Source organism: Podarcis tiliguerta (genome assembly GCF_965153285.1).
Source record: "Podarcis tiliguerta genome assembly, chromosome: 14".
In the NCBI taxonomy this organism is placed as follows: domain Eukaryota; kingdom Metazoa; phylum Chordata; class Lepidosauria; order Squamata; family Lacertidae; genus Podarcis; species Podarcis tiliguerta.
In genome coordinates, this window is record NC_139547.1 from 15,798,467 (window position 1) to 15,825,584 (window position 27,118).

The 27,118-nt window shown below is 45.4% G+C and overlaps 1 protein-coding gene across 2 annotated transcripts; it reads right to left on the reverse strand.

Annotated features, from left to right (window-relative positions):
• Positions 1-6: 6 nt before the first annotated feature.
• FSD2 (fibronectin type III and SPRY domain containing 2) lies at positions 7-26,525 on the reverse strand. 2 transcript variants are annotated; one of them, XM_083412016.1, is made up of 14 exons: positions 26,401-26,525; positions 25,049-25,294; positions 21,594-21,944; positions 20,176-20,271; positions 18,359-18,592; positions 14,773-14,795; positions 12,942-13,063; positions 12,167-12,331; positions 11,215-11,349; positions 9,552-9,705; positions 7,978-8,111; positions 7,190-7,322; positions 2,054-2,230; positions 7-842 (listed from the first exon to the last, which is right to left on the reverse strand). In XM_083412016.1, the coding sequence occupies exons 3-14, from the start codon at positions 21,909-21,911 to the stop codon at positions 593-595; spliced, it is 1,941 nt and encodes a 646-aa protein (XP_083268142.1). In that variant the 5' UTR covers positions 21,912-21,944; positions 25,049-25,294; positions 26,401-26,525; the 3' UTR covers positions 7-592. The 2 variants fall into 2 exon arrangements, with proteins under 2 accessions (XP_083268142.1, XP_083268143.1); XM_083412017.1 differs by having other exon boundaries at positions 25,049-25,289; positions 26,401-26,517.
• Positions 26,526-27,118: the final 593 nt, after the last annotated feature.

The following is a 27,118-nucleotide window of genomic DNA, read 5'->3' on the forward strand; positions in this document are numbered from 1 at the left end:
GCAACATCTGAGTTTTATTTTATCTCTTCAGTTTTTACTGCAGGTGGCTCAGTGCCTCCCACCACGCACTATCGATATTCACAAGCAATATCACAAGCTTTGACTTGCCTCCCAAACTGCTTATTTAAACTGGTGCAGAGATGGCTAAGCAGAAAGAAAGAAAGAAAGAAAGAAAGAAAGAAAGAAAGAAAGAAAGAAAGATTTATCCAAATGACGCTTACATGGAATCGTAATTGCTCTTTGCAGATGTTCCGTGGAAGCCGCAGCAATAAGGACCACTGACAGTTCATCATGACCCAAAGATGCACAGTATAACAAGCTTATAATGTAAGTAAAAATTAACATATCTTTCAAGTTATTATTTTCTGTCGTTTTGGGTTTTGCAGCTGTGTAATCTGATGTGGCAGCTTTGCTTAACATTTTCTATGAAAACTGCTTTGCTTTCAAAGAAAAGTGGGATATAAATGTGTGTGTATTTTTAAAAAGAAGAAAGCAGGTGGCGTTTTAAGGGAGAGAGTATGGTTGTGACACTGTGAAGCCGTAGGTTTTAATAGAGTTAGGCAAGAGTCAGGCATTGCATGCTGCCCCCGAATCACAAAATCGCGTAGGTAGGGATCGCAACGCCATTCAGAATCCGGAGTGTGCCGGGCTCCTCTAGAGCAAAACAAGGACACACAAAGTCCTGAAAGTGGTTGTGGAAGGTGTACAGGTGTTGCATAATATCCGTGTTAAAAAACGACAGGCTCCCTTTGTCGTAATCAAGCAGAAGTCCAATCCTCCGGGGAGGGACGGTAATCGTAATGTCTGGAGTCATCCCATTGTTCAGAAACTCGTAGGTATGTCTGTGCAAGAGAGAGAGAAAAAGGCATGCAATTAGAAGCTCTCAGAGCAGACTGAGTTTTTTGGTAGGGACTGTGTTCTGCAAAGTGTCATTGATGCGATAATAGTGCATTAGTGGTAGATTTTTACTGGACATTATTCTAGTTCTATTAGCTGTTTTCCTATGCTTCTCCACTGTTATTTCATTTTTGCCACCTGGAGCGGCACCCATGCACTGTTAATGCAAATAATAATAATAATAATAATAATAATAATAATAATAATTTATTATGTATACCCTGCCCACTTTGGGCGGCTCCCAACAGAATATTAAAAACACGATAAAATATCAAACATTAAAAACTTCCCTAAACAGGGCTGCCTTCAGATGTCTTCTAAAAATCAGAGAGTTGTTTATTTCCTTGACATGTGATGGGAGAGCGTTCCACAGGGCAGGCGCAACTACCGAGAAGGCCCTCTGCCTGGTTGGTTTGTTTGTTTGTTTGTTTGAGCAAGTGCTTTATAAATGTTCTATGTTTTTTTAAAAAAAAGTGCAGGAGGGGGGGAAATTAACCAGAACTTTTGTGATATAAAAAGTGACAAGTTTCAGCAGGAAGGTATGGGAACATGCATATATTGAAAATTAAGCAGCGCATCCAGCTTTTGCAGGTGCAGATGGTATTGAAAGCAAGATGGTTTATGACTGGGCAGTTGCACCAGAAGTTCACGGTGCTGAAAGTGCCAGGGTCATGGGTCTGAACCCTGTAATGGGTGTATATTCCTGCATTGCAAGGGGTTGGACTCGATGATCCATGGAGTCCCTTCCAACACTATGATTGCTATGGTCTAAACCACTGAGCCTCTTGGGCTTGCCAATCGGAAGGTCAGCGGTTCGAATCCCCATGACGGAATGAGCGCCTGTCACTCTGTCCCAGCTCCTGCCCACCTAGCAGTTCGAAAGCATGCCAGTGCAAGTAGATAAATAGGTACCACTGTGGCAGTAAGGTAAATGGCGTTTCCATGCGCTCTGACACTTGTCACAGTGTCCCGTTGCGCCAGAAGTGGTTTAGTCCTGCTGGCAACATGACCTGGAAAGCTGTCTGTGGACAAACGCCGGCTCCCTTGGCCTGAAAGCGAGATGAGCACCACAACCCCATAGTCGCCTTTGACTGGACTTAACGGTCCAGGAGTCCTTTACCTTTACCTTTTACCTATGGCTTGGAAGTGTTTGTACCTGGAAGAGTTGACTGTGTGCCTCATACACCAGGAGGCGTGACTTGTGCCCAGATAGCTGTCTCGAGACACATTTTCAAAAGCCACACCAACACGGTATTCCGTATTTTCATTGACGTCCACCTCCCAGTAATGTTTGCCATGGAACGGTATTGGGTTTCCCAAGATAGCGATGGATCTGGCAAAAGGAAATGTGGGAGATACTGTATATTCCCTTGCTATAGAGAATATCTGAAGGTAGACAACATCGGTGACAGGGTTCCCAACATTTAGTGAGTATATTTGGCTATTGAAGGTGTATTGTGAGCACCACCATTTCTGGTCACTCCCCTTCTCCCTCCCTGGATCAGTCCCTCCCCGAGAGAAAGAAAGAAAGGAAGGAAGGAAGGAAGGAAGGAAGGAAGGAAGGAAGGAAGGGCATGTACACAAACTTTGCTTTTCCAAGGGATCAGGGCACAGGTGGGTTAACCTGAGCCTTGAAAAACACATAGAGCTGAAAGAGGAAGTGGGAAAGAGTGGCACCGTTCCAACTTCCTTTTTCAACTCTGTGTACTTTTCAAGGGAGGAAAGGGCAACCGCTCTCACCACCTCACCCCAAGTGAACGGAAGAGCTCTCAGAGTCTTTACTGGCACCAGGAGAACGCCATGTGCCCAGTTGACGGCTCTTGAACCTTATCACAAGACCACTGGATTTATGAGGGCGCATAGATATGATTCAACGTGACCCTGACTTCTTCTGTGTTTATAGACCAATTTTGTTTGCTAGGAAATCAGTGGCTTAAAGTTATTCAGTGCCCATTTGCCCGGTGGCATGCCTGTTCTGTAGTAATCACAACGATGAGGCTCACAAGCCCAGGAATGAGGAATCCTTGGCTGGAAATCGTGCTGCATTTTAACTGTTAACTCTGGAACAGAGAATGCAAAATGGTGCTGTTTGGACAATGCTGCGTTGAATGATGCGTTGTGATGACTTTTGGTGGGGAGCCTATTTGCAACAATCTGAGGACACGGGACTACAATATCCTAGTGGTGAAGGCAAAAAGTGCAATTCATATGCATTCTTGTTGGAAGATTAGTCCTGCTGCAAGGGGTTAAAAAAATAATATGGATGTACCATGCCATATTAGAAGCAAAAATACTTGTTTTGATGAACTGGAAGAGCTGCAAAAAGATCCCATTGAGCACATGGATTGAGAATATGGACAGACTAGTTACATGCGAATGAATTGCATATCAACACAAATTAAGAATGGATAAATATGAAGAAATCTGGAAGGAATACTTAAGTGACAAGGCGGAAAGTGGTGGGAAGTAGGGGGAGGAGAGGTGGGGAAATATTGTTTAAAAGGTGTAGATAGAGGTATATCAGTACTCAAATCTGAATTGTTAAATTGTGTTATTGTGGTTTTTGTTGTATGTGTTTTTTGTGGTTGTTGCTTGTATTGAAAAAATGATTAAATAAATTAATAGTAATAATAAAAAAAGATTAGTCCTGCTGCATTTAATGGGGCTCTCTCCCAAGTATGTAAGCATACGATTGCGGCGTCCATCTGTTGCAGTTTACTGTCATAGCAAATACAGGACTTAGATCAATAAGGCACCTGATTAGCAGTGCACAAAATTCCATCACAAAGATTATAATTTATCCGCATAACGTAAGCAGAAATTAAGAGAATTATATATGCAAAACTTAATACATTACCATTTTTAGCATAACAAGAAATCTTACAGTGCAATTCTAGGCATGCTTACCCAGAACTAAGTCCCGCTTAAGGCCACATTCACGGCATATATTTAAAGCAGTATCATACCACTTCAAACAGTCATGGCTTCCCCCAAAGGATTATGGGAGCTGTAGTTTGTTAAGTGTGCTGAGAGTTGTTCGGAGACCCAGTTTTCCCCTCACAGAGCTGCAATTTTCAGAGCTCCCTGTGAAGAGCAATTGACTGTTCAGCCACTCTGAAAATTATAACTCTGTGGTACCATAGTGCTTTAAATGTATGGTGTGAATGTGATCTTGGCCCTACTCAGAACAGACCCTCTGAAATTAATGAACCTAAGTTAGACATGCTTATTAACTTCACTGGGTCTACTCTGAGTAGGACTAACCTTGAATACCACCCAGTGTTTAATGGCGTTCTTCCATAGGGATAGCAGCCAAACAGGGTAGAGGTCTAGCCTGACCCCTCTTTCTCCTCGTTTTAAGTGGAATTCATTCATTTACTCTCTGGTAAACATCACCCAGAATTGTCAGCTGTGTGTTGTAAGGAGGAATCTTTTGGAAGGGGGGTGGATATCTGCATATCCGTTTGTGTATAAGCTAGCGTTGCCATGGCAATCACAGCAAATTTTAGAATTAAGTGGGAGGGAAGACACTTGCCTGCTTCCTGTAGAATCTAGTAACGTGCAAAAAAGCGAGAAATTGCTACAAGGTCCACATCGTGTAATTAGGCTGACTTTAAAACCCTCACAGCTGTGCGATTAAGAGCACAGAGCTGTGATGGAATCCAGCGACGCTCGTCCTTTTCTTTTTGCATTTTGGGCTGTCTGGAAGCCGAGATGAGGGGCAAACCGGGCTCACAGGCAACGTCAGAAAAGCATGCACAAACGCTGCTAAAATTACAGGATTCCCCCATGTTTTATGGAACCCCAGAGGAACGCCGGAGGGGAGAGGAAATTCATTCACAATATAAATGGCATGCATAGTGAAATGTGACAAAATGGCTGAGGGAATCCAAGTTTCCCTGCAGTGTAAACTGTCCTGTCGGAAAGTTTAACAGGCAACAACAAACACGAGCTGGTGCAGTGGAGGCTAGTCTATTAGGGCAAATGGGGCACTATCCCTCCCAGTTCAGTCCACCGCCCCACATCTGCCAGCTTCCTTACTCACTGTCCATAGCTGTCAACTTACAGATTTGAAAATAAGGGACCGGCAGCCTCGAAAATTAAGGGATCAGCAGCCAAAATAAGGGATTTTCCCAGCACAGGTATGTTCAACTTCTGAGCCCCTCCGAGCCAAAGGCAGAAAGCCCAGCCAGCAGCCAAATGAACCCTCAAGCAGTGGTTCCCACAGCGCAGCAACCCGGCAAAGGGGATGCAGCAAGGAAAACCACTGTCACCTCTCTGGTGGGAAGTGCTGAGCAAAGGCGAGTCCCCAGGCAATGCGGCCCATTTGATTGGCACAAGGGATGCAAGCTCCACCCCCCAGTCGTTCTTAGACTCCTTATTGGGTGAGCAACGCAGCCAAGCAACACAGTTGGAGCCTCCCTCCTCCCTGGCCGGCAGGGAGGGATGGAGGGAGAGGAGCTGCTTCCTTTGAAACCCAGGAAATTTAAGGGACATCATCAATAAGGGACAGCAGCGGGACACGGCGCTGGGATAAGGGACTTTCCCGCCAAATAAGGGACGGTTGACAGCTATGTCACTGTTATAGCTCCTCCTCTTTAGTCTTGGTGTTGCCCTTGTCAAACTCAGAAGGGAGGAGGCAGATGGGGGCAAAACCAGAATGTGTTGGCTCCGCCTCTCACTTGCTCTGACTCCACCTACTTTTCATTCACGCTCCCTAATTTCTACCCCACCAGTCCCAATGTCTGAAAGAGGAGGCAGACATTTCCTATTGATTTTTTTTTTTTTACTGCATTTGAGCACAGAGCGGAAGAATCTTTATTTGCATCAGCCACTAGCCATAGCAATAAAATAAAATAAAATGTACTGAAGACAGAGGTAAAAACCTAACTATACAAAATACATTTTGGAGGTTTACACCAATAATCAAGTAATAGATCTTATTATAATTGCCCCTGCTAAAGATTTTGTAGTTTTTGCTGTCACCTGATTATCTTGATCTGCTAGAAGATAGGGCTCAGTAGCAATGTTTGAGCGGCCCGGCATGGACAATAATAGAGGGGTGAAAAGCTCACTCCTCAAATCTTTATAAAGAGTGTAATCCAGAAGCACATGAGCCACTGACTCAATACAGTACTGCCATCTCAACAGGGACATATCTGTTTTTCCAGAGGAATTTGAACACACTTCATGGCTGGCTTGCCCCGAAAGTGTGTCTGAAAACCATCCTTTACTATTATATTAACCCTTTGAGAAGGCATTTTTGAAAGGTGCATGTTATGTACAAGGCTTGTATGCTAGAACAATAGGCAAGTAGGATCCTAGAATGCAACAACTGATTGGCCTGCAGGAGAAGACCAATCAGGCTCCAGGAAGAAGTTAATCAGACTATTAGGCTGGTAGGATGCAACAACTGATTGGCCTGCAGGAAAAGACCAATCAGGCTCCAGGAGGGAAGCAGAATCAGCCAATCAGACGGGACTCATTGTGTAAATAATGTATATAAAAGCCTAAGGTTTTGGGGGCAATTGAATCACTGTTTTACAAGCTGCAATAAAGAGCATGAAATCACTACAGGACTTCGAGTATATTTCAGTGCTGATCCCTGCCAAAGAAGAAAAGGTGAAATAAAATTAGAAGAAATGGAGGCAGTGAGAGATTTTACTTTCTTGGGCTCCATGATCACTGCAGATGGTGACAGCAGTCACGAAATTAAAAGACGCCTGCTTCTTGGGAGAAAAGCAATGACAAACCTAGACAGCATCTTAAAAAGCAGGGACATCACCTTGCCAACAAAGGTCTGTTTAGTTAAAGCTATGGTTTTCTCAGTAGTGATGTATGGAAGTGAGAGCTGGACCATCAAGAAGGCTGATCGCCGAAGAATGGATGCTTTTGAATTATGGTGCTGGAAGAGACTCTTGAGAGACCCATGGACTGCAAGAAGATCAAATCTATCCATTCTTAAGGAAATCAGCCCTGAGTGCTCACTGGAAGAACAGATCCTGAAGCTGAGGCTCCAGTACTTTGGCCACCTCATGAGAAGAGAAGACTCCCTGGAAAAGACCCTGATGTTGGGAAAGATGGAGGGCACAAGGAGAAGGGGACGACAGAGGACAAGATGGTTGGACAGTGTTCTCGAAGCTACCAGCACGAGTCTGACCAAACTGCGCGACGCAGTGGAAGACAGGAGTGCCTGGCGTGCTCTGGTCCATGGGGCCACGAAGAGTCGGACACAACTAAACGACTAAACAACAACAACAAAGCCTATGAAACAGGCCTATAGATTCCATACCTTGTAAAGCTGTTTTCGCGGAAGGGCCATTCACATTTGGGACTCTCAGTTTTGCAACATGCAATTGTCAATCCGTCTTCTAGCACAGACAGCAAGGGGTGGGCTGTCTCCTCATTCAGAGTGAAGGAAGTGCCTGTGAAAGGATGGAATATTGTAGCCGGCAGGGACTGCGGAACCTTGCACATGCAAGCAACTCCTGTATGATGGCCCCATTCGCACATGCCCAGCGTTGCTCCCCTGGAATTGGGGCCTACCGTGCCAGGCCGCAACCCACTCACCCCTTCCCAGGACTAGGTAAGCAGCCATTCTGCCCATACAGGTGTGAAAAATTGTTCTTGTAATTACTACCCAGTACGTTTCCAAGCAGAACTCAAAGTGTTGGTGCTGCCCTTTAAACCCCTTGGTCCAGTATACCTGAAGGAGCGTCTCCACCCCCATCGTTCTGCCCTGACACTGAGGTCCAGCTCTGAGGGCCTTCTGGTGGTTCCCTCGCTGCGAGAAGCCAAGTTACAGGGAACCAGGCAGAGGGCCTTCTCGGTAGTGGCACCCACCCTGTGGAACGCCCTCCCACCAGATGTCAAAGAGAACAACAACTACCAGACTTTTAGAAGACATCTGAAGGCAGCCCTGTTTAGGGAAGCTTTTAATGTTTAATAGGTTATTGTATTTCAGTGTTCTGTTGGAAGCCGCCCAGAGTGGCTGGGGAAACCCAGCCCGATGGGCGGGGTATAAATAATAAATTATTATTATTATTATTATTATTATTATTATTATTATTATTATTATACCTGTGCTTAGGATGGAGACAGGCTCGCTCCGCTCGCTGGAACCTCCCATGTTGACGGCTTTCACAGAGAGCAAGTAGTTGTGTCCTGGCTCCAGCTGAATCAGCGCTTCACAATTTGGAATGCCAACAATGGACCTGGAGAGAGAGAAAAACAGAAGGAAACCTAACGGATCACTGTTGTCAAGGGAGCACAAAAGGCATTTGAGGAAGAGTGGAGAAATGAGGCAGAAAGAGTCCTCTCTCACCCCCTCCACAAACAAATCTGTTCCGATGTCGGGATCAAAATCAAAATCTTTGGAGCGGGATAAAGGCAGCCGTCTGAGCTGAGCCAGGAACCAGAAGCTCCAATCAGCACAAAGAGCGAGAAGACAGAAGTCTGAGTGGCTAAAAGCTCCCTTTTCATGCTGATTGGTGGCTCTTGGGTGGAGACTGCAGAAATAGCAAAGAGTCTTTAACCCCTTGCAGTCCCCAAGGCCCAATGGTCTCAGTGTGGGTCAAGTGTGCCTACTGTTATGTCCTGAAGTTCTCACCCTGGGCCAGCAGGGGGATACTGTAGATAGTTTTCACTCAGGTCCCCATATGCAAATAAGGAATTGAAAGTGACGTTCAGTGATTGGATAGTTACAGAAAGTGGTTACTGCTGCGTTGGAGTGGAGCTCTATATAAGCAGGCTGGCTGAACCCTTCAGTTCAGTTCTGGCCAGTGAATAAACAAGAGCTGTTTGAAGAATCGCTGTGTCGTCTGATATGTTCACCCACAACTTAACACCTACCGTAAAAGAAAGGTAAAGGTAAAGGACCCCATGGCAGTTAAGTCCAGTCAAAGGCGATTATGGGGTTGCTCATTCCGCTTTGAGGCCGAGGAAGCCAGTGTTTGTCCACGGACAGCTTTCCGGGTCATGTAGCCAGCAGGACTAAACCGCTTCTGGCGCAACGGGACACCGTGATGGAAGCCAGAAAGCATGGAAACGCTGTTTACCTTCCTGCCGCAGGGGTACCAATTTATCTACTTGCACCGGTGTGCTTTCGAACTGCTTAGGTTGGCAAGAACTGAGCAATGGGAGCTCGCCCTGTCGTGGGGATTCAAACCGCCGACCTTCCAACTGGCAAGCCCAAGAGGCTCAGTGGTTTAGACCACAGCGCCACCCGCGTCTCTGTGCACATACTGTAATGTATGTATTATCAACTAAATACCACAAAAAAGGCACATGGCCTTTTTAAGAGAAACCCAGAAGACCAGCCGTAGAGAAGCTTGTTGCCTTGTATGCAGGCTCCCAGGGCTTATCAGGAATGAAGTTTGCTAACCCTTAGCTCAAAACGCCAACCTTCCCCTTCGCTGCCTCCCTCTTTCCCCTCAGCTCTTGGGGTGTTTTGAAAAACATGGCCCGAGCAGTGGCGTAGCGTGGGTTGTCAGCACCCGGGGCAAGGCAAGTAATTTGCGCCCCCTAACCCGTGGATTTGAGCCCCCTAACCCTAACCCCCAGATGTTGCGCCCGGTGCGGCCGGGCTCCCCTGCACCCCCCACGCTACGCCACTGGGCCCGAGCATTGCATGCATCTAATCCTATGCAACTCACTCAGTAATGATGTTCCCATCCTCTCCATCTGTCAGCTTGGACAATTCAGCCGTGTAGGAGTCAACAGGATTTGTGTTCCCAGATTCCCAGCGCACCAGCGCTGCATGTTCACAACTCTGGATCTCCTTCCTTTTGAGGACAGGTGCTAAAGGAGCTTTAAAAAAAAGAAGCAGATAAATATTTCCCCCCCCCTGAGCCATTTGGTTATGAGATATACTATGAGGGTTTGTCTTTTAAAAGTATTACAGTACAGTGGTGCCTCGCAAGACGAAATTAATTCGTTCCGCGAGTCTCTCCGTCTAGCGGTTTTTTCGTCTTGCGAAGCAACCCTATTAGCGGCTTAGCGGATTACCGCTATTAGCGGTTTAGCGGCTATTAGCGGCTATTAAAGGCTTAAGGGATTAGCGGCTTAGCTGCTAAAAGGCTATTAGCGGTTTAGTGGCTTAGAAAAAGGGGGTGGGGAGCGAAAAAAAATCTCAAGACTCGCAAGACATTTTCGTCTTGCGAAGCAAGCCCATAGGGAAATTCGTCCTGCGAAGCGCATTGAAAAACGGAAAACCCTTTCATCTAGCGGGTTTTCCGTCTTGCGAGGCATTCGTCTTGCAGGGTACCACTGTATTAAGGTTTTCATTGATTAACTTGAAAACAAAGATCAAAGACACACACACACACACACACACAGATCAGCCCCTCCACAGTGGTTGGGCTTTGAGTACCCACTCAGATGATCAGTTCTTCTTGCCCCCCTCCCCTGCTGAATATTTACATTAATTTATTCCTTTATTTCATCGCAGTTTTTATATTCCATCATCTCGTGTAAAATATCAAGGCGGTATTCAGCAATTTATGCAAATATGATGAAGCATTTGGAACTCCCTCCCACTTGAAATCAGGCAGGGACCATCCCTGCTAAAGTTCAGGCTCCTGGTTAAAACAATATCGTTTCAGGTGGTCTTCGCATCATGAGTTCTTATTTAATGTTTTAAAATTTCCTCTCCTCATGTTTTTGTTTCCATTTTTGAGATTTTAAATTTCTGAGGTTTAAAGTGCTTGAAGTTTAATTGATGTTTTACATTTCATGTATTTTTTTTATCTTCGTAAGCTGCTTTGAGACCCAGATGGTTAAAAAGCGGGATATAATCTTTTAAAATATCTATTCATTTCTTATTTTTATTTCTTTATTAAATTTGTATACCGTCCGCCCTATACCTGTAGATCTCACAACATAAAATCACAATATAAAAACCCCCAGAAAATACATAATAAAAGAAAAACAAAACAATAAATAATATAATTATTAATATACATAAATATGTAAACAAACAAAAATAAAATACCATACATGTAGTACAAAATTATCATTAAAATGACTGGCTAATCTGAAGAAAATTCAAGCTGAATAGGCATAAAAGGATCTTCAAGATATTCTTGAAAGATAACAGTGAGATTGCCTGCCAAATTATCTACTAGAAAAGGCTTTTATAGTGTTGTTTTGTCTTTGTAAGCAGCTCTGGTGGGGTGTAAGTTTTTGAGATAAATAAAAAAGCTTGCAGAATTCAACAAGCTTTAGCTGGTTCACGCCCCACTTTTGTAGACTTTGCTTCGTTCAAAACTCAGGAAAAGGCGAATGTCAAAAGCCATTCGAAATCTGAAGTGCATTTACCTGTGATGTAAACAGCTCGTTCACTCGCTGAACCGACCCCGGCTCTGTTGAGGGCTTTCACCCAAAACTCATACTGCGCGTTCGGCGCCAGGTTGGTAACTGTGCAATATGTTTCTTTCACGTTTAGCATAAACGCTGCAGTGAGAAAGCGGAAGATTTAGGAAGTTATTTTAAAATGGCATTTTCTGAAATCTGCTTCTAAGCAGGAACCCTTTCAATATCTGCCGCGGCATTTCATAGTTCAGTGGCGGGAGCCTCTTAGCCAGATTTAATTTTCAAATAAAAACAAAGATAATGCTTTGTATCTCCTTGCCAACAAAGGTCCTTTTGGTAAAAGCTATGGTTTTCCCAGTAGTGATGTATGGAAGTGAGAGCTGGACCATAAAGAAGGCTGATCACTGAAGAATTGATGCTTTTGAATTATGGCGCTGGAGGAGACTCTTGAGAGTCCCATGGACTTCAAGAAGATCAAACCTCTCCATTCTGAAGGAAATCAGCCCTGAGTGCTCACTGGAAGGACAGATCTTGAAGCTGAGGCGCCAATACTGTGGCCACCTCATGAGAAGACTCCCTGGAAAAGACCCTGATGTTGGGAAAGATGGAGGGCACAAGGAGAAGGGGACGACAGAGGACGAGATGGTTGGACAGTGTTCTCGAAGCTACCAGCATGAGTTTGACCAAACTGCAAGAGGCAGTGGAAGACAGGCGTGCCTGGCGTGCTCTGGTCCAGGGGGTCACGAAGAGTCGGACACGACTAAACGACTAAACAACAACAACAACAATGCTTTGTATTTTCCTACTGGCTTGCCAGTTTTTAAAAAGGTTTCGGGACTGTTGTTTCAGGACCCTGGACAACCACCCTGACAGGTGCTTGAAATTATAGCTCTGTGGGGGGGGAAACTACAGTTCCCAGAATTCTTTGAGGGCAGTCATGGTGCATAGACAGCCTTACCGTCTTGCTCCTCTTTCGACGTCTCGTTGCTCACTCGTTTGTAGTACAGCTGGTAGCTTTCGACAATATCTTCTGAAAAGAAGCTCCAGCAGACTCTCACAGACGTACCAGTAGCAGAATTGGGATCCTGGGTGTTCATTACTGGTGCACAAGGAGGCAAAGGAGCTGGAACAAGGAGGGCGGAAGGGGAAAAATTAATCTGTTAAACAGAATTCACATGGTGAATTCCAAAGATCAGCAACGCCACTTAACAGAAGAAATTGCTTTATATTTTATGCTAGTTGTCTGCCTGGTTTAGTATGTAGTCTACACCAAGCCTATGGTGGGGAGAACCACCAAGGGCCACACTTCTTTCTGGGCAATCTCCCAAGGGCCACATAGTAGTGGTGGGTGTGGCTACAGACAAAAATAGGTGGAGCAACATATGTAAATTTTCGCTTTGTACAATAGATTAGATTCTATGTACCCATGCACCCCAGCTTTCTTCCATTCAGACAAGGAAGAGGCATTATTGAAATAATAATAATAATAATAATAATAATAATAATAATAATAATAATAATAAAAATAAATAATTAGCCACTCTGGGTGGCTTCCAACAGAATTGAAAGCACAATAAAACATCAGACATTAAAAACTTTCCGAAACATTGAGTTCAAAGACACTTTTCAGCCAGGCAAAAATCATTGGGGCACAAGCAAAGCCAGTAAGGAGTGTGGACTGGGGAGAATTCTGAGGGTCAGATAGAAACCAGAAATAAATACAATGAAAATACCAGGGACTGAATTAATGGAGTCCATTAGTTCCTGAATGTCAGAGAAATCTATGACCCGGGCTTCAAAATTTGTCGGCACTGAAAGATCTATATCCACGTCCTTTTTCAAGAAGTCGACCAATCTGCAAGTGCCACAGAAATGGAGAGTAAGACAGCAACTCTAAGAGCTTGGCTATATATTAATGTCTCATATTTTCTCGTGTGTGTGTGTGTGTGTTAGATAGATATAGATACTGGTATATATCCATTACGTCAAAATCATCCTCATCATTATTATGTACAGTATTCAAGTGGGATCTGCAACAAAATGTTGCAGTATGGACTGCCCCTGTTCCTTTCCCCCATCTCTCACGGTTTTTTCTTCTCCACTCAGCGATCAGTTAGCATTCTGTGTCCACTGAGCATGCTCAGTCCCCATGGGACTACTGGGAGGCATTCCACACACACACACACGGCCACCTTTAGTAATTCCCCCCCCCCCCAAATAATTTTTGTACTTCTGCTATTCAGGCCTGGTGATATGTCCATGAATGGTGGCAACCTAAGCTACATAAGGACCGACACTTGGAAAGTTGAGTTTCTTAGCTGCTATTTAATGCTTCTGTCCCATTCTTCTGTCAGATGAATACTCAAAACAAATTACAAAAGAAAGAGCAATACAATACGGCCTCCCCAAAATTGGTGCCCTCAGGATATCTCCTTTCCCTTCCTCCCCCACAACAAACACTCTGTGAGGTGAGTGGGGCTGAGAGACTTCAAAGAAGTGTGACTGGCCCAAGGTCACCCAGCAGCTGCATGTGGAGGAGCGGAGACGCGAACCCGGTTCCCCAGATTACGAGTCCACCGCTCTTAACCACTACACCACACTGGCTCTCAATTGGACAATATTGGAGCCACAAATCAAACACAGACCCTCCAAGTGTCCCTATTTTCAGGGAAATCCCTGATTTAGAGAAGTCATCCCAGTTTCTGATTTGATCCCGAAATGCCCCACTTTTTCGTAAAGGTAAACGGACCCCTGACCATTAGGTCCAGTCGTGACTGACTCTGGAGTTTCGGTGCTCATCTCGCTTTACTGGCCGAGGGAGCCAGTGTACAGCTTCCGGGTCATGTGGCCAGCATGACTAAGCCACTTCTGGTGAACCAGAGCAGTGCACGGAAACGCCGTTTACCTTCCCGCCGGAGTGGTACCTATTTATCTACTTGCACTTTGAGGTGTTTTTGAATTGCTAGGTTGGCAGGAGCAGGGACTGAGCAACGGGAGCTCACCCCGTTCCAGGGATTCGAACCGCTGACCTTCTGATCGGCAAGTCCTAGGCTCTGTGGTTTAACCCACAGCGCCACCCATGTCCCCACTTTTCCTTAGGATGTCCCTATTTACATTGGAGAAATGTTAGAGGGTATGGAGTTATCCAACACCCGAGCCGTCTGAAGACAACCCTCTATAGGGAAGTTGTTTGTTTTCATATGTGTTGGAAGTTGCCCAGAGTGGCTGGGGCAACCCAGTAAGATGTGTGGGTTATAAATAGTAAAATTATCATTATGGAATGGGATGTCCCTATTTTCATCGGAGAAATGGTGGAGGGCACGCAAACACAATAATTAAAAGTTCACTTTGTGACCTTGGGATGGTGACAACCAGTCTCAACCCAACCTATCTCATAAGTTGTTGTGTGGATAAAAGCTGGGGGGAACCATGTCTTTCACCCTGATCCACTTGTAATAAACATGAGGGATGGACACAGGCTCTGAAGCATAAGAAAGATATTCAGTATATTCATCTTAAGTATGCAGAAGGGTGAGGAACTACGAATTCAGGGCTTAATATTACCTGTGGCTTGTAGCTACTGCAGCCTGTAGACAAGAGAGGCAGAGAGAGAGAGAGAGAGAGAGAGGAGGAGGAGGAGGAGGAGGAGGAGGAGGAGGAGGAGGAGGAGGAGGAAGAGGAAAAAGGTGGTTTAATGATAGGAACACATTATAATTAAAATTAAAGGGGTACAGGAATGTTAAGGTATGCAACAGCAACAACAAAGGTTTTGCCATTTAACCACAAAATACTATTGTTCATAAAAATGGCACCTATTGATCTAATAACTTGGAACTTGACATACATGATTTACCTGAAGAGGTCTCTGATATGCCGAATTTCAAACAGATATAATAAAATTACCACAAGTTCAGCAGGTTAAAAAGTGCTGAAAAGTGACACATTTCTTCTTTCTATCATATATTTATTTCCAATCTTGGTGAAAACTACTACCATACTTTATTTTGGCTTGTCAAGGAAGGCATGCAGTTCAAATTTAAAGAGAATAAAGCTGTTGCTAAAAATAGCAAAGAAAGCCCTTGTGGAGGACTCTTAGGAAAAATGCAATTTCTTCTTTTATCTCCTTCTCAAAGATTGCTGCAATTGTTCTATAAAAAGCCCTCCCCCCCCCCCTTGCACTCCGGCTACACAACAGAGCAAAATTACGGTGATCACTCACAGGAATTGCAAATCCCTGCTATGTTCTGAACTGAACCACCTGTCTATAAAAGGGCTTTTCTCAAAATGTGGTCCGCTGGCTGGATTCATGAATCAGAATGCAGGAGATTTCTGCCACCTTTCAGCAAGTCAATATTAAACCCATTCATCAAATCAATTCAGTGTGTGTGTGTGTGTGTGTGTGTGTGAACAACCACTTGCTGATGCATTTCAGTTGTGCTACGTTTATCATCAGTATAATTTGTGACACTTTGTGCTGCTCTGATCCGACTGGAAGCAGGGATTCAACCCCACCGTGCCTATCTTCTTTTTTTAATTATTATACATTGTTATTAATTTTAACAAATCATTTCCAACAGTCATTTAGCATAATTCCTGGTCTTATACAATATTTTGGACTTCCGTCAACAACCTCTGAAGATTTCCCATTCTTTATCACTTATTCTGCATTTCTTAATTTCTCTATTACTTTTAATTATCGTTAACTAATAGTTCTCTTCATAGTCTTCCTTGCAATATTTCACCTGGTCCTCCTTACAGAAGTTCTTGCGGTCCTACCAGCGTGATCTGTTTACTACAATTGCTTTTCAAATAGTTCAAATATTTACTCCAGTCTTCTAAGAATCTCTGGTCCCGCAGGTTTCGACTCCTTCCTGTTAATTTATCTCATTCTGCATAGTCCATTAATTTCATTTGCCACTCTTCTTTCGTTGGTAATTCTTCTTGCTTCCATTTTTGTGCCAATAATATTCTTGCTGCCGTTATTGCAAATAAAAATACTTTACAGTCCTGTCTGTTAATGTCATCCCCTACAATGCCAAGTAAAACCGTTGTGCCCATCTTCAATCAGAAGCACCCCATCAAATTCAATGGAGCTTAACCAGTGATGTTTTTCTAGGGAAAGAAGTGCTGGACTTCACAATGAGAGCCTTCCTTGCTCTCTTATAATGGCACCCACCTGAGTGGTGCCAGGACCGGGTTCTGTTGAATTCCAGCTGAAAAAAAGCCCTGGGCTTAGCTCTCCCCACCCTCAAAATGTTCGGTGCTGGAGAAATTCATTTACCCGGCAATAGCCTGGCCTTCACCAGTTTCTGAAGCAACGGTTGTGTCTCCTTTAATTCAGCATTTAAGAGAATGCCAGTGTTCAGTCTCACAATAGTTCTGATTGTTCTTGTTACAGAACAGCTGCTTTTTCCCCCTTCAGTTTCTCTTAAGCCGCTTTGTGGGTCCGGTCTTTGGGACAGAGGCTTGCGAGTACGTACCCTATATTGAAAGCCCATGGCTTCCGCCAAAGAATCCTGGCATCTGTATGTATAAAATGTTACAGTGTTCCCAGGGCAATTAACAAGTACCGTATTTTTCCGTGTATAAGACGCCCCCATGTATAAGACGCCCCCTAATTTTGGGGGACTCCAAATTAAGAAAACAGCACCCAGCACTACCCGTGTATAAGACGAGCCCCAATTTTAAACCTAATTTATTGGTAAAAAAACCCTAGTCTTATACACGGAAAAATACAGTACATCTATTAAAAAACACACACACTCAAGAACCAAAAAGAAGCAGGCTTTTTAGTAACTGCTGAATAAAATGTGTCAGGTAGGCCATTTGTATAATCCTCTTAATATCGCTTGGAGTTTAGCAACTTTGCTGTGGCAGTTCTTTAGTTCCTTACAGACACTCCCTCAGAAATGTGGGTCGCATCCATACCACACATTTAAAGCACTCTTACACCACTTTAACCAACACAGTCGAGGGCGCTGACTTGGGCCCCAGGTTATGGGAGCCCAATGGCGCTTGTGACGTAACGTGATGACATCATGACGTCACGTTGCGTTGGTTGTGTGGCGCCGCTTCCAAGGCCTCGCGGGGTCTTGGAGATTATGCAAGAACCTCAGTTTCTACCAGAAGTCACATTCAAAGGTCTGGCAGGGCCTCGGACGTCGCTTCTGAGACCTTGCGGGGTCTTGAAGGTCACATCCAAGTCCTCCCAAGACCTCTGAAGGTCCTCTGGGAAGTTGCATTGGGGCTCCGACACAACTTCCGGTAGAAACCAGAAGTCACATCAGAGCTCCATGTTGTGGGTGCTAAGCACCCACAATTTTTGGTGGGTACCCTGGCATCCAGGGCCCTCTAGACCTGGTGCCTATGATCACAGTTCCCTCTAAAGAATTCTGGGAACTGCAATTTTTTAAGGGTACTGATTGTTAGGAGACGCCTCAGAGAGCTACAATTCCCAGCACTCTTAACAAACTACAGTCTCCAGGACTCTTTAAGGAAAGTGGGATAAAAATAATAATAATTCTCATTTAATTTTAATTTGCTTACAGACTGTCTCATTTGCATTTATCAACTGACTGTCAAAACAAAACAAAACAGATTTGAGGTTAAAGACTAAATAAGTACCGTATTTTTCACTCTATAGGACGCACCCGACCATAGGACGCACCTTGTTTTAGAGGGGGAGAACAAGGGGGGGGGGGAATTGCCCCTCTCTGCTCAGCGCCCCTTCAGCGAAGTGGCAGGAGAAACGGAGCCCCTTCTATTTTTCCTCCCGCTTGGCTGAAGGGGCGCTGCACAGCTCTCCCTCTCTGCTGAAGCCAGGAGAGTCTTGCTCTCCCGGCTTCAGCAAAAGGAACCTGAAGCCTCCGGAGCGCAGCGGGAACTCGCGCTGTGCTCCAAAGGCTTCAGGCGGCTATCCATCTCGCTCTCCAGGCTTCAGCGAAAGCAATGCGAAGCCTCCGGAGCGCGGAGTGCTCCCTCTGCGCTTCGGAGGCTTCGCGTTGCTATCGCTGAAGCCAAGGAGCCTGCATTCGCTCCATAGGATGCACACACATTTCCTCTTAGTTTTTGGAGGGGGAAAAGTGTGTCCTATAGAGCGAAAAATACGGTATTTCATTACTGGTTATTTCCATCGCACACATCTCCTTACCTTGATGGCATTCACTTTATTTTCACCTTGGCTGAGATCCTCAATGGTTTCCATCAGGTCTTTACATGTGTCCAGGTTGCTTCCACAGCTGACCAGCTGCTCATACAATCCTTCCAGCTTCTCCTTCTTTTCTTCCCCCAAAGCCTGCATGACTTCCTCATACCTTTGCTCGAGGGTCAGCATGAGGTCATTGTAGCCCCTCTCCAAGTTCTGCTCCTGCCTAGCAAAATTCTCCTGGAAAAAGAGCATTTCAGGGTTGGAATGGGTTTGCTGAGCAATGGCCACCCAAAAGATCCAGGAAGGGACCTACACGACAAACCTGCCCTGGTTTTATAATACCGGTTCAGCCATAATAGGTGTTTTTTTTTTAAAGAAGCAGATTTTCCAGCTGCACAAATTTCCCGCCAGACACCCCACACTAAAAAGATAGAAATCTGAATGAACACAAAGAGTGCTTTGCTCTTGGCATCAATGGCAGTTTCTCTATAGGAGTCGGTTGTTGTTATCTACTATGAAGCAACGGTTCATTTATGGATCTGTCTTAATTCAGTAACCTGAACAAACACAAACCCCTGTCTTTTATAATGTGATAATCTACCAAAATGCAAACACAACACGCTGGCTAATAACTTAGTAAATATATAATCGGTATGATGTCATTCAAAATATACGAATAAGCCATTTCAAAATAATATATATATCATGCAACACATCTCACAAAATATACAAGAAACTGCAAGTTGTTATATGTATCAGAGTCAAACAAAGGTTCAAACAACCACTAAATAGCTTAGAGATGTTTTCCTTTGAGACTTGTGTGAGATGTCTTCCGTTGAGAGATAGTTTGGTGTTCATTGGTTGTTTTAACCTTTGTTTGACTCTGATAAATATAACAACTTGCAGTTTCTTGTATATTTTGTGAGATGTGTTGTATGAGATATATATTATTTTGAAGTGGCTTTTTCGTCTATTTTGAATGACATCATACCGATTACAGTGGTACCTCGGGTTAAGTACTTAATTCGTTCCGGAGGTCCGTTCTTAACCTGAAACTGTTCTTAACCTGAAGCACCACTTTAGCTAATGGGGCCTCCTGCTGCTGCCGTGCCGCCAGAGCCTGATTTCTGTTCTCATCCTGAAGCAAAGTTCTTAACCCAAGGTCCTATTTCTGGGTTAGCGGAGTCTGTAACCTGAAGCGTATGTAACCCGAGGTACCACTGTATATATTTACTAAGTTATTAGCCAGCGTGTTGCGTTTGCATTTTTGTAGATTAATTCGGTAACCAAAAGTGATGAAAAACTTCAAGGGTATTTACAAAGACAACCCCAAACATTACCTACCTGAAGATGAAGAAGGAGGAGAGCGGATTTCAGCCCCAAAGAAGAAGGTATTTTAACATGGTTTGGCAGTTTAAGGAGGAGTTCAGTATGGATGGTGCTTGTCTGATCTCAACTGGTAGGGAGTCCCATAAAATTCGCCCCACAATCCTCAACCTGTGGTTTCTAGTGGATACGCACCATGGGGGACTTCTAACAGTGACTCCTCTGAAGACCTCTGTGACTGGGCAGGGATATAAGGGATCAGGTCAACCTTGAGGTATCTTGGGCCCAAATTACTAACTTAATACAAGAACCTTGAATCTGGTCTTGTAGCATGTGAGCAGCCAGTGCCAACCTTTGAGCACTAGAATTATGCGCTGGCAATAGTCTATCTCCAACAACCGTCCAACCGCAGCATTTGGAAAACCCAAAGGTAGCCCCACAATGAAGTACTGAAGTCCCATTCTTGAGGTTTCCAATGCATGAAGATGTCTCACCTCGATGGTGATAAAAATTTCCTCCAAGTGGCTAGAAAAGCTCTCCAGGTGAGTGATCTGATCTTCCAGTCTGCATACGTTTTTCCGAAACTCATCCTATTCAAGAAATGACAGCATTTAGCATACTGGATTATCATGGAAAGAGAAACCCCCTCCTTCCTTTTTTTATATAATATTTTTTATTAATTTTAACATATAAATTGTAAAATGTACCACAAAACCTATCACTTATACAATCTTTTTAGGCTTCCGTCAGCACCTCTGATGATCCACCGTTTTAACCACTTCTTATGCATTTCTTAACTTTATATTGCCTTTACATCTCTTAACAAATCATCCTCCCCCTTGTCCATTTTTACAATACTTCTAATAATACTCCTCACAAAACTTCTTGCAACCCTACAAACATCGTCTGTTCTTCACAATTACTTTTCAAATAGTCCGTAAATTTACTCCAGTCTTCTGTGAATTTCTGGTCTCGCCGGTTTCGAATCCTTCCTGTTAGTTTATCTAATTCTGCATAGTCCATTAACTTCATCCTCCATTCTTCAATCGTCGGTAACTCTTCTTGCTTCCATTTTTGGGCCAATAATATTCTTGCTGCTGTTACTGCATATAAAAAGAGCTTACATTCCTTTCTATTTATGTCACTCCCCACATTGCCCAATAAAAATGCTTCTGGTTTCTTTATAAATGTATATTTCAACATTTTTTTCAACTCATTATATATCATCTCCCAGAAGCATTTCACCTTTTTACATTCCCACCACATGTGATAAAATGTTCCCTCTTTTTCTTTACATTTCCAACATTTATTACTGACTTTATACATTTTCGCTAGCTGGACAGGTGTAATATACCATCTATACATCCTTTTCATCACATTTTCCTTTAGGGCATTGCATGCAGTAAATTTTAAACCTTCCTTCCATAATTTCACCCAATCACTCAGCTGTACAGTGGTGCCCCGCAAGACGAATGCCTCGCAAGACGGAAAACCCGCTAGACGAAAGGGTTTTCTGTTTTTCGATGCGCTTCGCAGGACGAATTTCCCTATGGGCTTGCTTCGCAAGACGAAAATGTCTTGCGAGTCTTGAGATTTTTTTTCCCGCTCCCCACCCCCTTTTTCTAAGCCGCTAAACCGCTAATAGCCTTTTAGCAGCTAATCCGCTAATCCGCTAAGCCGCTAATAGCCGCTAATAGCCGCTAAACCGCTAATAGCGCTAATCCGCTAAGCCGTTAATAGGGTTGCTTCGCAAGACGAAAAAACCGCTAGACGAAGAGACTTGCGGAACGAATTAATTTCGTCTTGCGAGGCACCACTGTATATTATACCCAAAATCTTTGGCCCAGTGAATCATAACCGACTGAAACCCCCTCCTTCCAGACTGGATTGCCGGGTGTTTCATTGTCCCCACCTTTGCAATTTCCACCACGCTGCTAAGAGGAATAACCTCGTGCTCATTGTGGTCGCCACTCTGCTGACCATCGGCTCTGATCGGGACGCAGCACGTAATGCAGTATGTATCTTCCCCTTTGTCGCTCTCTCTTGCGTTGCCCAAGGAAGGCAACCTTTGCTCCTCTGCGCCTTGAGTCTTACTGGTTTCGCACAAGCCCAGATCTCGCCTCCGGAAGGGCTCTTCTGAAAAGAGCTCCAGGTCTTCAGCTGAGTCATAAAGCTCCAAGTGGTAGAATCTGGGGGGTTCTGCCTCGTTCTCTTTGGATCCCGTGTCCATTGCAGGAGCGAGAAGGCGGGATGCCAATCTATCCTGCAGAGAGAGTTGTTTGGGTTATGAGCAGTGAGGAACAAAATGCCACAAGATGTTCAGAACAGGCAGAGGGAGAGCTGCGTGGCCACAATGACACGAAAGAAGAACAAAACACAGTGGTACCTCGGGTTAAGAACTTAATTCGTTCCGGAGGTCCGTTCTTAACCTGAAACTGTTCTTAACCTGAAGCACCACTTTAGCTAATGGGGCCTCCCGCTGCTGCCGCGCTGCTGCTGCTGCGCAATTTCTGTTCTCATCCTGAAGCAAAGTTCTTAACCCGAGGTACTATTTCTGGGTCAGCAGAGTCTGTAACCTGAAGCGTATATAACCTGAAGCGTCTGTAACCTGAGGTACCACTGTATAAGCACTTTTAATAGGCAGGAGGAGTTACTTTTGTGTAGCGAAAAAAGCCAAAGTCCTGGCGTATCTTAAAGATTTAAATCAGGGGGTTTTTGGTTGTTGTTCTTAGCCTGGGGGCCACATGACATTCTGTGCAATTTTTCGGGGGCCTAATGACCAGCAGTGGGCAGGACCAGAAGAAAACGTAGGTGGAACAACAACAACAAAACGTTGCTTTTGTACAGGTCCGCTCACCTTCTGGGGTGGGTGGCATTCCACCGGGCATCCAGGCTCTCATAGTGACCCAGCTAGGGGGCAGGAGATTGATTCCCCCTCAACGCCAACCCCCTCCATGTCACCCCTGCCCGGCCATTCCATGCCGGCAGGGGGTGTGGCCGCAGGTAATTTAAACTGTGACGTGGCCGGGGGCTTCCCACTCTCACCTGCACGCCAGATCTCCTTACCCACCCACCCTCTTTTTAAGTTTTGGTTTGACATGACCTTGCTATGGATAAATGTCGGCCGCCTTGTTCTTGGGGCTGGGTAGGAATTTTTCTACTTGGTGAATTGGCACCGGTCATTTGGCTCTCGCCTGCCTTGTAGCCATCGTCACAACTTTGCAAGGTTAGGCATTGGGTAAGCCTTTGTTTAAGGGCATCCTGTTTTGATAAGGGCATCCTGTTAAAGGGATCCAGGGGTGTGGATTCTGTCCGAAGCCCAGGTGTGATCTAGGGCCATGCCACTACCCCAACAGGGACCCCCTCGGGTGCCCTTATTTTATGTAAGTCTTAGGGTTCCCCCTTCTGGTGGTTTGCCCTTAGTTTGACTCCCTGCAGATGGGCGGGAGTCAAGATATAGCCTGGTTTCACCCAATGCCTAAGCAAAACCGCTCACATCTGTAACCAATACAGTGGTACCTTGGGTTACATACGCTTCAAGTTACATACACTTCAGGTTACAGACTCTGCTAACCCAGAAATAGTACCTTGGGTTGAGAACTTTGCTTCAGGATGAGAACAGAAATTATGCTCCGGCGGCGCGGCGGCAGTGGGAGGCCCCATTAGCTAAAATGGTGCTTCAGCTTAAGAACAGTTTCAGGTTAAGAACAGACCTCTGGAATGAATTAAGTACTTAAGCAGAGGTACCACTGTACAGTTGTGGCCTGTTTAAGCCCATAATCCAAAACACTCATGGTGTGTTTATTAATCAGTGCGGAACTACAGGGCCCGGGGCCTTGGCACGCAATGGGCTTGTTTCCTCATTTGAACACATTCTTGTCTATCATGCAGTGGCGTAGCATGTTGCTTGGGCGCCCGTGGCGGCACAAATGCCCTGCACCTGGGGGTGGGGCAAGAAGCCCATGGGGTGGGGAAAACTGGGGCAGAGCACTGTGTGGAACTTCCACAGAGTCCGCAAGCCCCACGTTGCCGTTTCGGGCAGCGTGGAGCCTGCAGGTGCCTGAGCCACTGCGTCACTCCCCAGGAGAGGCGTGTGGCTCGGGTGCACTGCAGGCCCAGGCCCCACGTTCACCACCCTCAGTGATGACACCCGGGGCGTCCCCCACCCACTGCACCCCACTTCCTACGCCACCACTATCATGCAAGTAGCCACACAAGAACACTCAAAGAGGATGCAAAGCAGGACTGATGGAAAATGTGGCTCAGTAGAGTGTTTCGTGTTCAAGCTCTGGTTTTCCCAGTAGTGATGCATGGAAGTGAGAGCTGGATTATCAAGAAGGCTGATCGCCAAAGAATGGATGCTTTTGAATTATGGTGTTGGAGGAGACTCTTGAGAGACCCATGGACTGCAAGAAGATCAAACCTATCCATTCTTAAGGAAATCAGCCCCGAGTGTTCACTGGAAGGACAGATCCTGAAGCTGAGGCTCCAATACTTTGGCCACATTATGACAACAGAAGACTCCCTGGAAAAGACCCTCATGTTGGGAAAGATGGAGGGCACAAGGAGAAGGGGACGACAGGGGACGAGATGGTTGGACAGTGTTCTCGAAGCTACAAACATGAGTTTGACCAAACTGTGGGAGGCAGTGGAAGACAGGAGTGCCTGGCGTGCTCTGGTCCAGGGGGTCACGAAAAGTCGGACACGACTAAACGACTAAACAACAAAAGGGTGTTTGGCCTGAGGAGAGTCCTGATAACCTTATAAAGAGACCTGGAGTGAGCAACAGAGCCTCAAGACTCCAGGACTGGCATGGACCTCTGTCCCCCAGCAAGGTGCCAACTCAGGGTTTTGTCGCTGTGCCCTTTCACCCTCTACCACAAGTGGCCTTCCAGTGGCCTTGCTGACCAAGGATCCAATTCAAGCCATTAAGAGAATTTCACAATAGTATAAACTTTACACTACAAAGCCATACATTTTGTTTCGTGGTTGTTGTTTTTTAACAAACATGTAATTTCAATTTACAAAGCATGAATGCACTTTCAAAACTACCGCATGCAGAAATATGGTCTCGTTATCTTTTTATGCCGCAGTCCAATTGCTCACATTTGTCTAAGTTTATTGAGCAGCATTTATTAAGCTGGAGCAAAAAGGGTCGTGGAGCGGCTTACCTGGAATCAAAGCAAGACAAGTCCGTCTGTGTAGGTTTACAGTATTAAATAAAAGACGTACAAGGGAAAGGGTACAGGGAGGAAAATGGAAAATAAGAATCAAGACTCAGGCACCCATTTTTAAATAATCGTTCCTAAATTGAACAGCTGCGCCAGTTCAATCTACCATAATAAAATAATCTGTTCTGAAACTTGCCTTCTGTGTAAAGATTCCACAATTTCTTCTGGTGCCCAGATAGCAGTAAACTTCACATTTGTCTCTCCTGACAAACCTTGATTTTCATACGAAGTTAATTCTCTGCCAGGTTTCTAGACGGGCGACTGCAGACTTTTTGCTGTAACATGAGACAGCCGCTTCTTTCTGAGAGGGATGTCAGCAGCGATGAGCAAAAGCGACAAATATAGACCACCACCAGCTCTCGTTGCAGGGGAAGATCCTAAACTGTCACAGAGGAGAATGTCAGAAGCTGCCGGGAAAAGTTTGAAACCCCCTTGGGACCCATTCACAACATCCCTCCACCGTTTAATTCCCTGTTTTCCCAGTTTTCAGGCATGAATACTGTTGCTCAGCGAGTCAAAATGCCATCACATTTGCACAGTGGCGTAGCGTGGGGGGTGCAGGGGGGCCGGCTGCACCGGGCGCAACATCTGGGGGTTAGGGTTAGGGGGTGCAAATCCATGGGTTAGGGGGCGCAAATCTACGGGTTAGGGGGCGCAAATTACTTGCCTTGCCCCGGGTGCTGACAACCCACGCTACGCCACTGCATTTGCACATCAGGAAAGTTTCAGCCAGGACCCGATGAAGACATGCTTAGAGCCTAAGTTATGGCAGATTTAAGAGGCCCCATAAAGTTACCCAAAACTGAGTTTAATTCAAAGACAGAAGTAAATGAAAATAGAATAACCTTTGATGTTTGCGCATAAGCCAGGAAAGAGGCAATGATGGAATCAGAGCCAGGCTGAGACATTTTGCTGCCACAAAAGCTCCCCCCGCCCCCGATCTGTACTCCCTCCCCCTAGCACCATACCTGGCCCTGCCATCACAACTGTACCCTCACCTGTGGCTGCACCCGTGTTGCTGCCACAAGACAACAACAGCACTGAGGATGCAGCGGCAGTAGTGAGGGCAATGGCCCCTCCAGGTGGCAGGTAAAGGTAAAGGGACCCCTGACCATTAGGTCCAGTCGTGGCCGACTCTGGGGTTGCGGTGCTCATCTCGCTTTATTGGCTGAGGAAGCCAGCGTACAGCTTCTGGGTCATGTGGCCAACATGACTAAACCGCTTCTGATGAACCAGAGCAGCACACGGAAACGCCGTTTACCTTCCCGCTGAAGCGGTACCTGTTTATCTACTTGCACTTTGACGTGCTTTCGAACTGCTAGGTTGGCAGGAGCAGGGACCGAGCAGCGGGAGCTCACCCCGTCATGGGGATTCGAACTGCCAGCCTTCTGATTGGCAAGTCCTAGGCTCTGTGGTTTAACCCACAGCGCCACCCACGTCCCCCAGGTGGCAGGGGGAGAACTCAAATCGCCAGGCGGGTGAGAGTACCTTTGACAAAAGCCAAAATTATTACAAGAATTGAGCACGCAGCTTGCAGGCTCCTGCTTGGCAGTAACCAGCTGCAAATTCTAGCACAGACTCTCAGGTGCGGTGGCTCTCCTCCCCTCCTCCCCTTTCCCAATTAACCTCCATCTCCAGGGCTCAGTCATGCTTAATGACATCACCGTGGCCTGGCCCCATCTGTGACATCACCAGGGACCACCTTTAGACCTCAGATTTGGGCCCTGAAATCTCAGGGACTGGGATGTTCCTCTACCGAGTGTGTGCAGCGGTCACAGAATGTCGGCTGGTTGTTTGTGGAGGGACGGAGGCGGCAGAAAGGAAACTGAGTCGGAGGGGAAATGCCGTGTAGGAAGGCGTGGCTGGCTGGCTGGCTGGCTGGCTGGCGCAGTGAACAGGAACACTGCAACATTTTGTTGTCGGCTTCACTGGTAGTTCTATCAATTAGACTGGAAGACAATTTTATCAGAAGCAGATCGGAGGACAAGGTATAAATGGCCAAAACAGATCCAACGGTAGTTGTGTTAAATTATTTAAAAGGATATGTGGACAAGGAGGGCATCAAAATTGTTACCAACCTATTCATAGCGGCAATAATATCTATATTATCTTATGGTGGTCATTACAACTGATTCTTTAGAATCTGTTGCCTCTATAGCAAAAATAACTTATTATATACACCTGAGAAGGGAAGCAGGTACAGAAT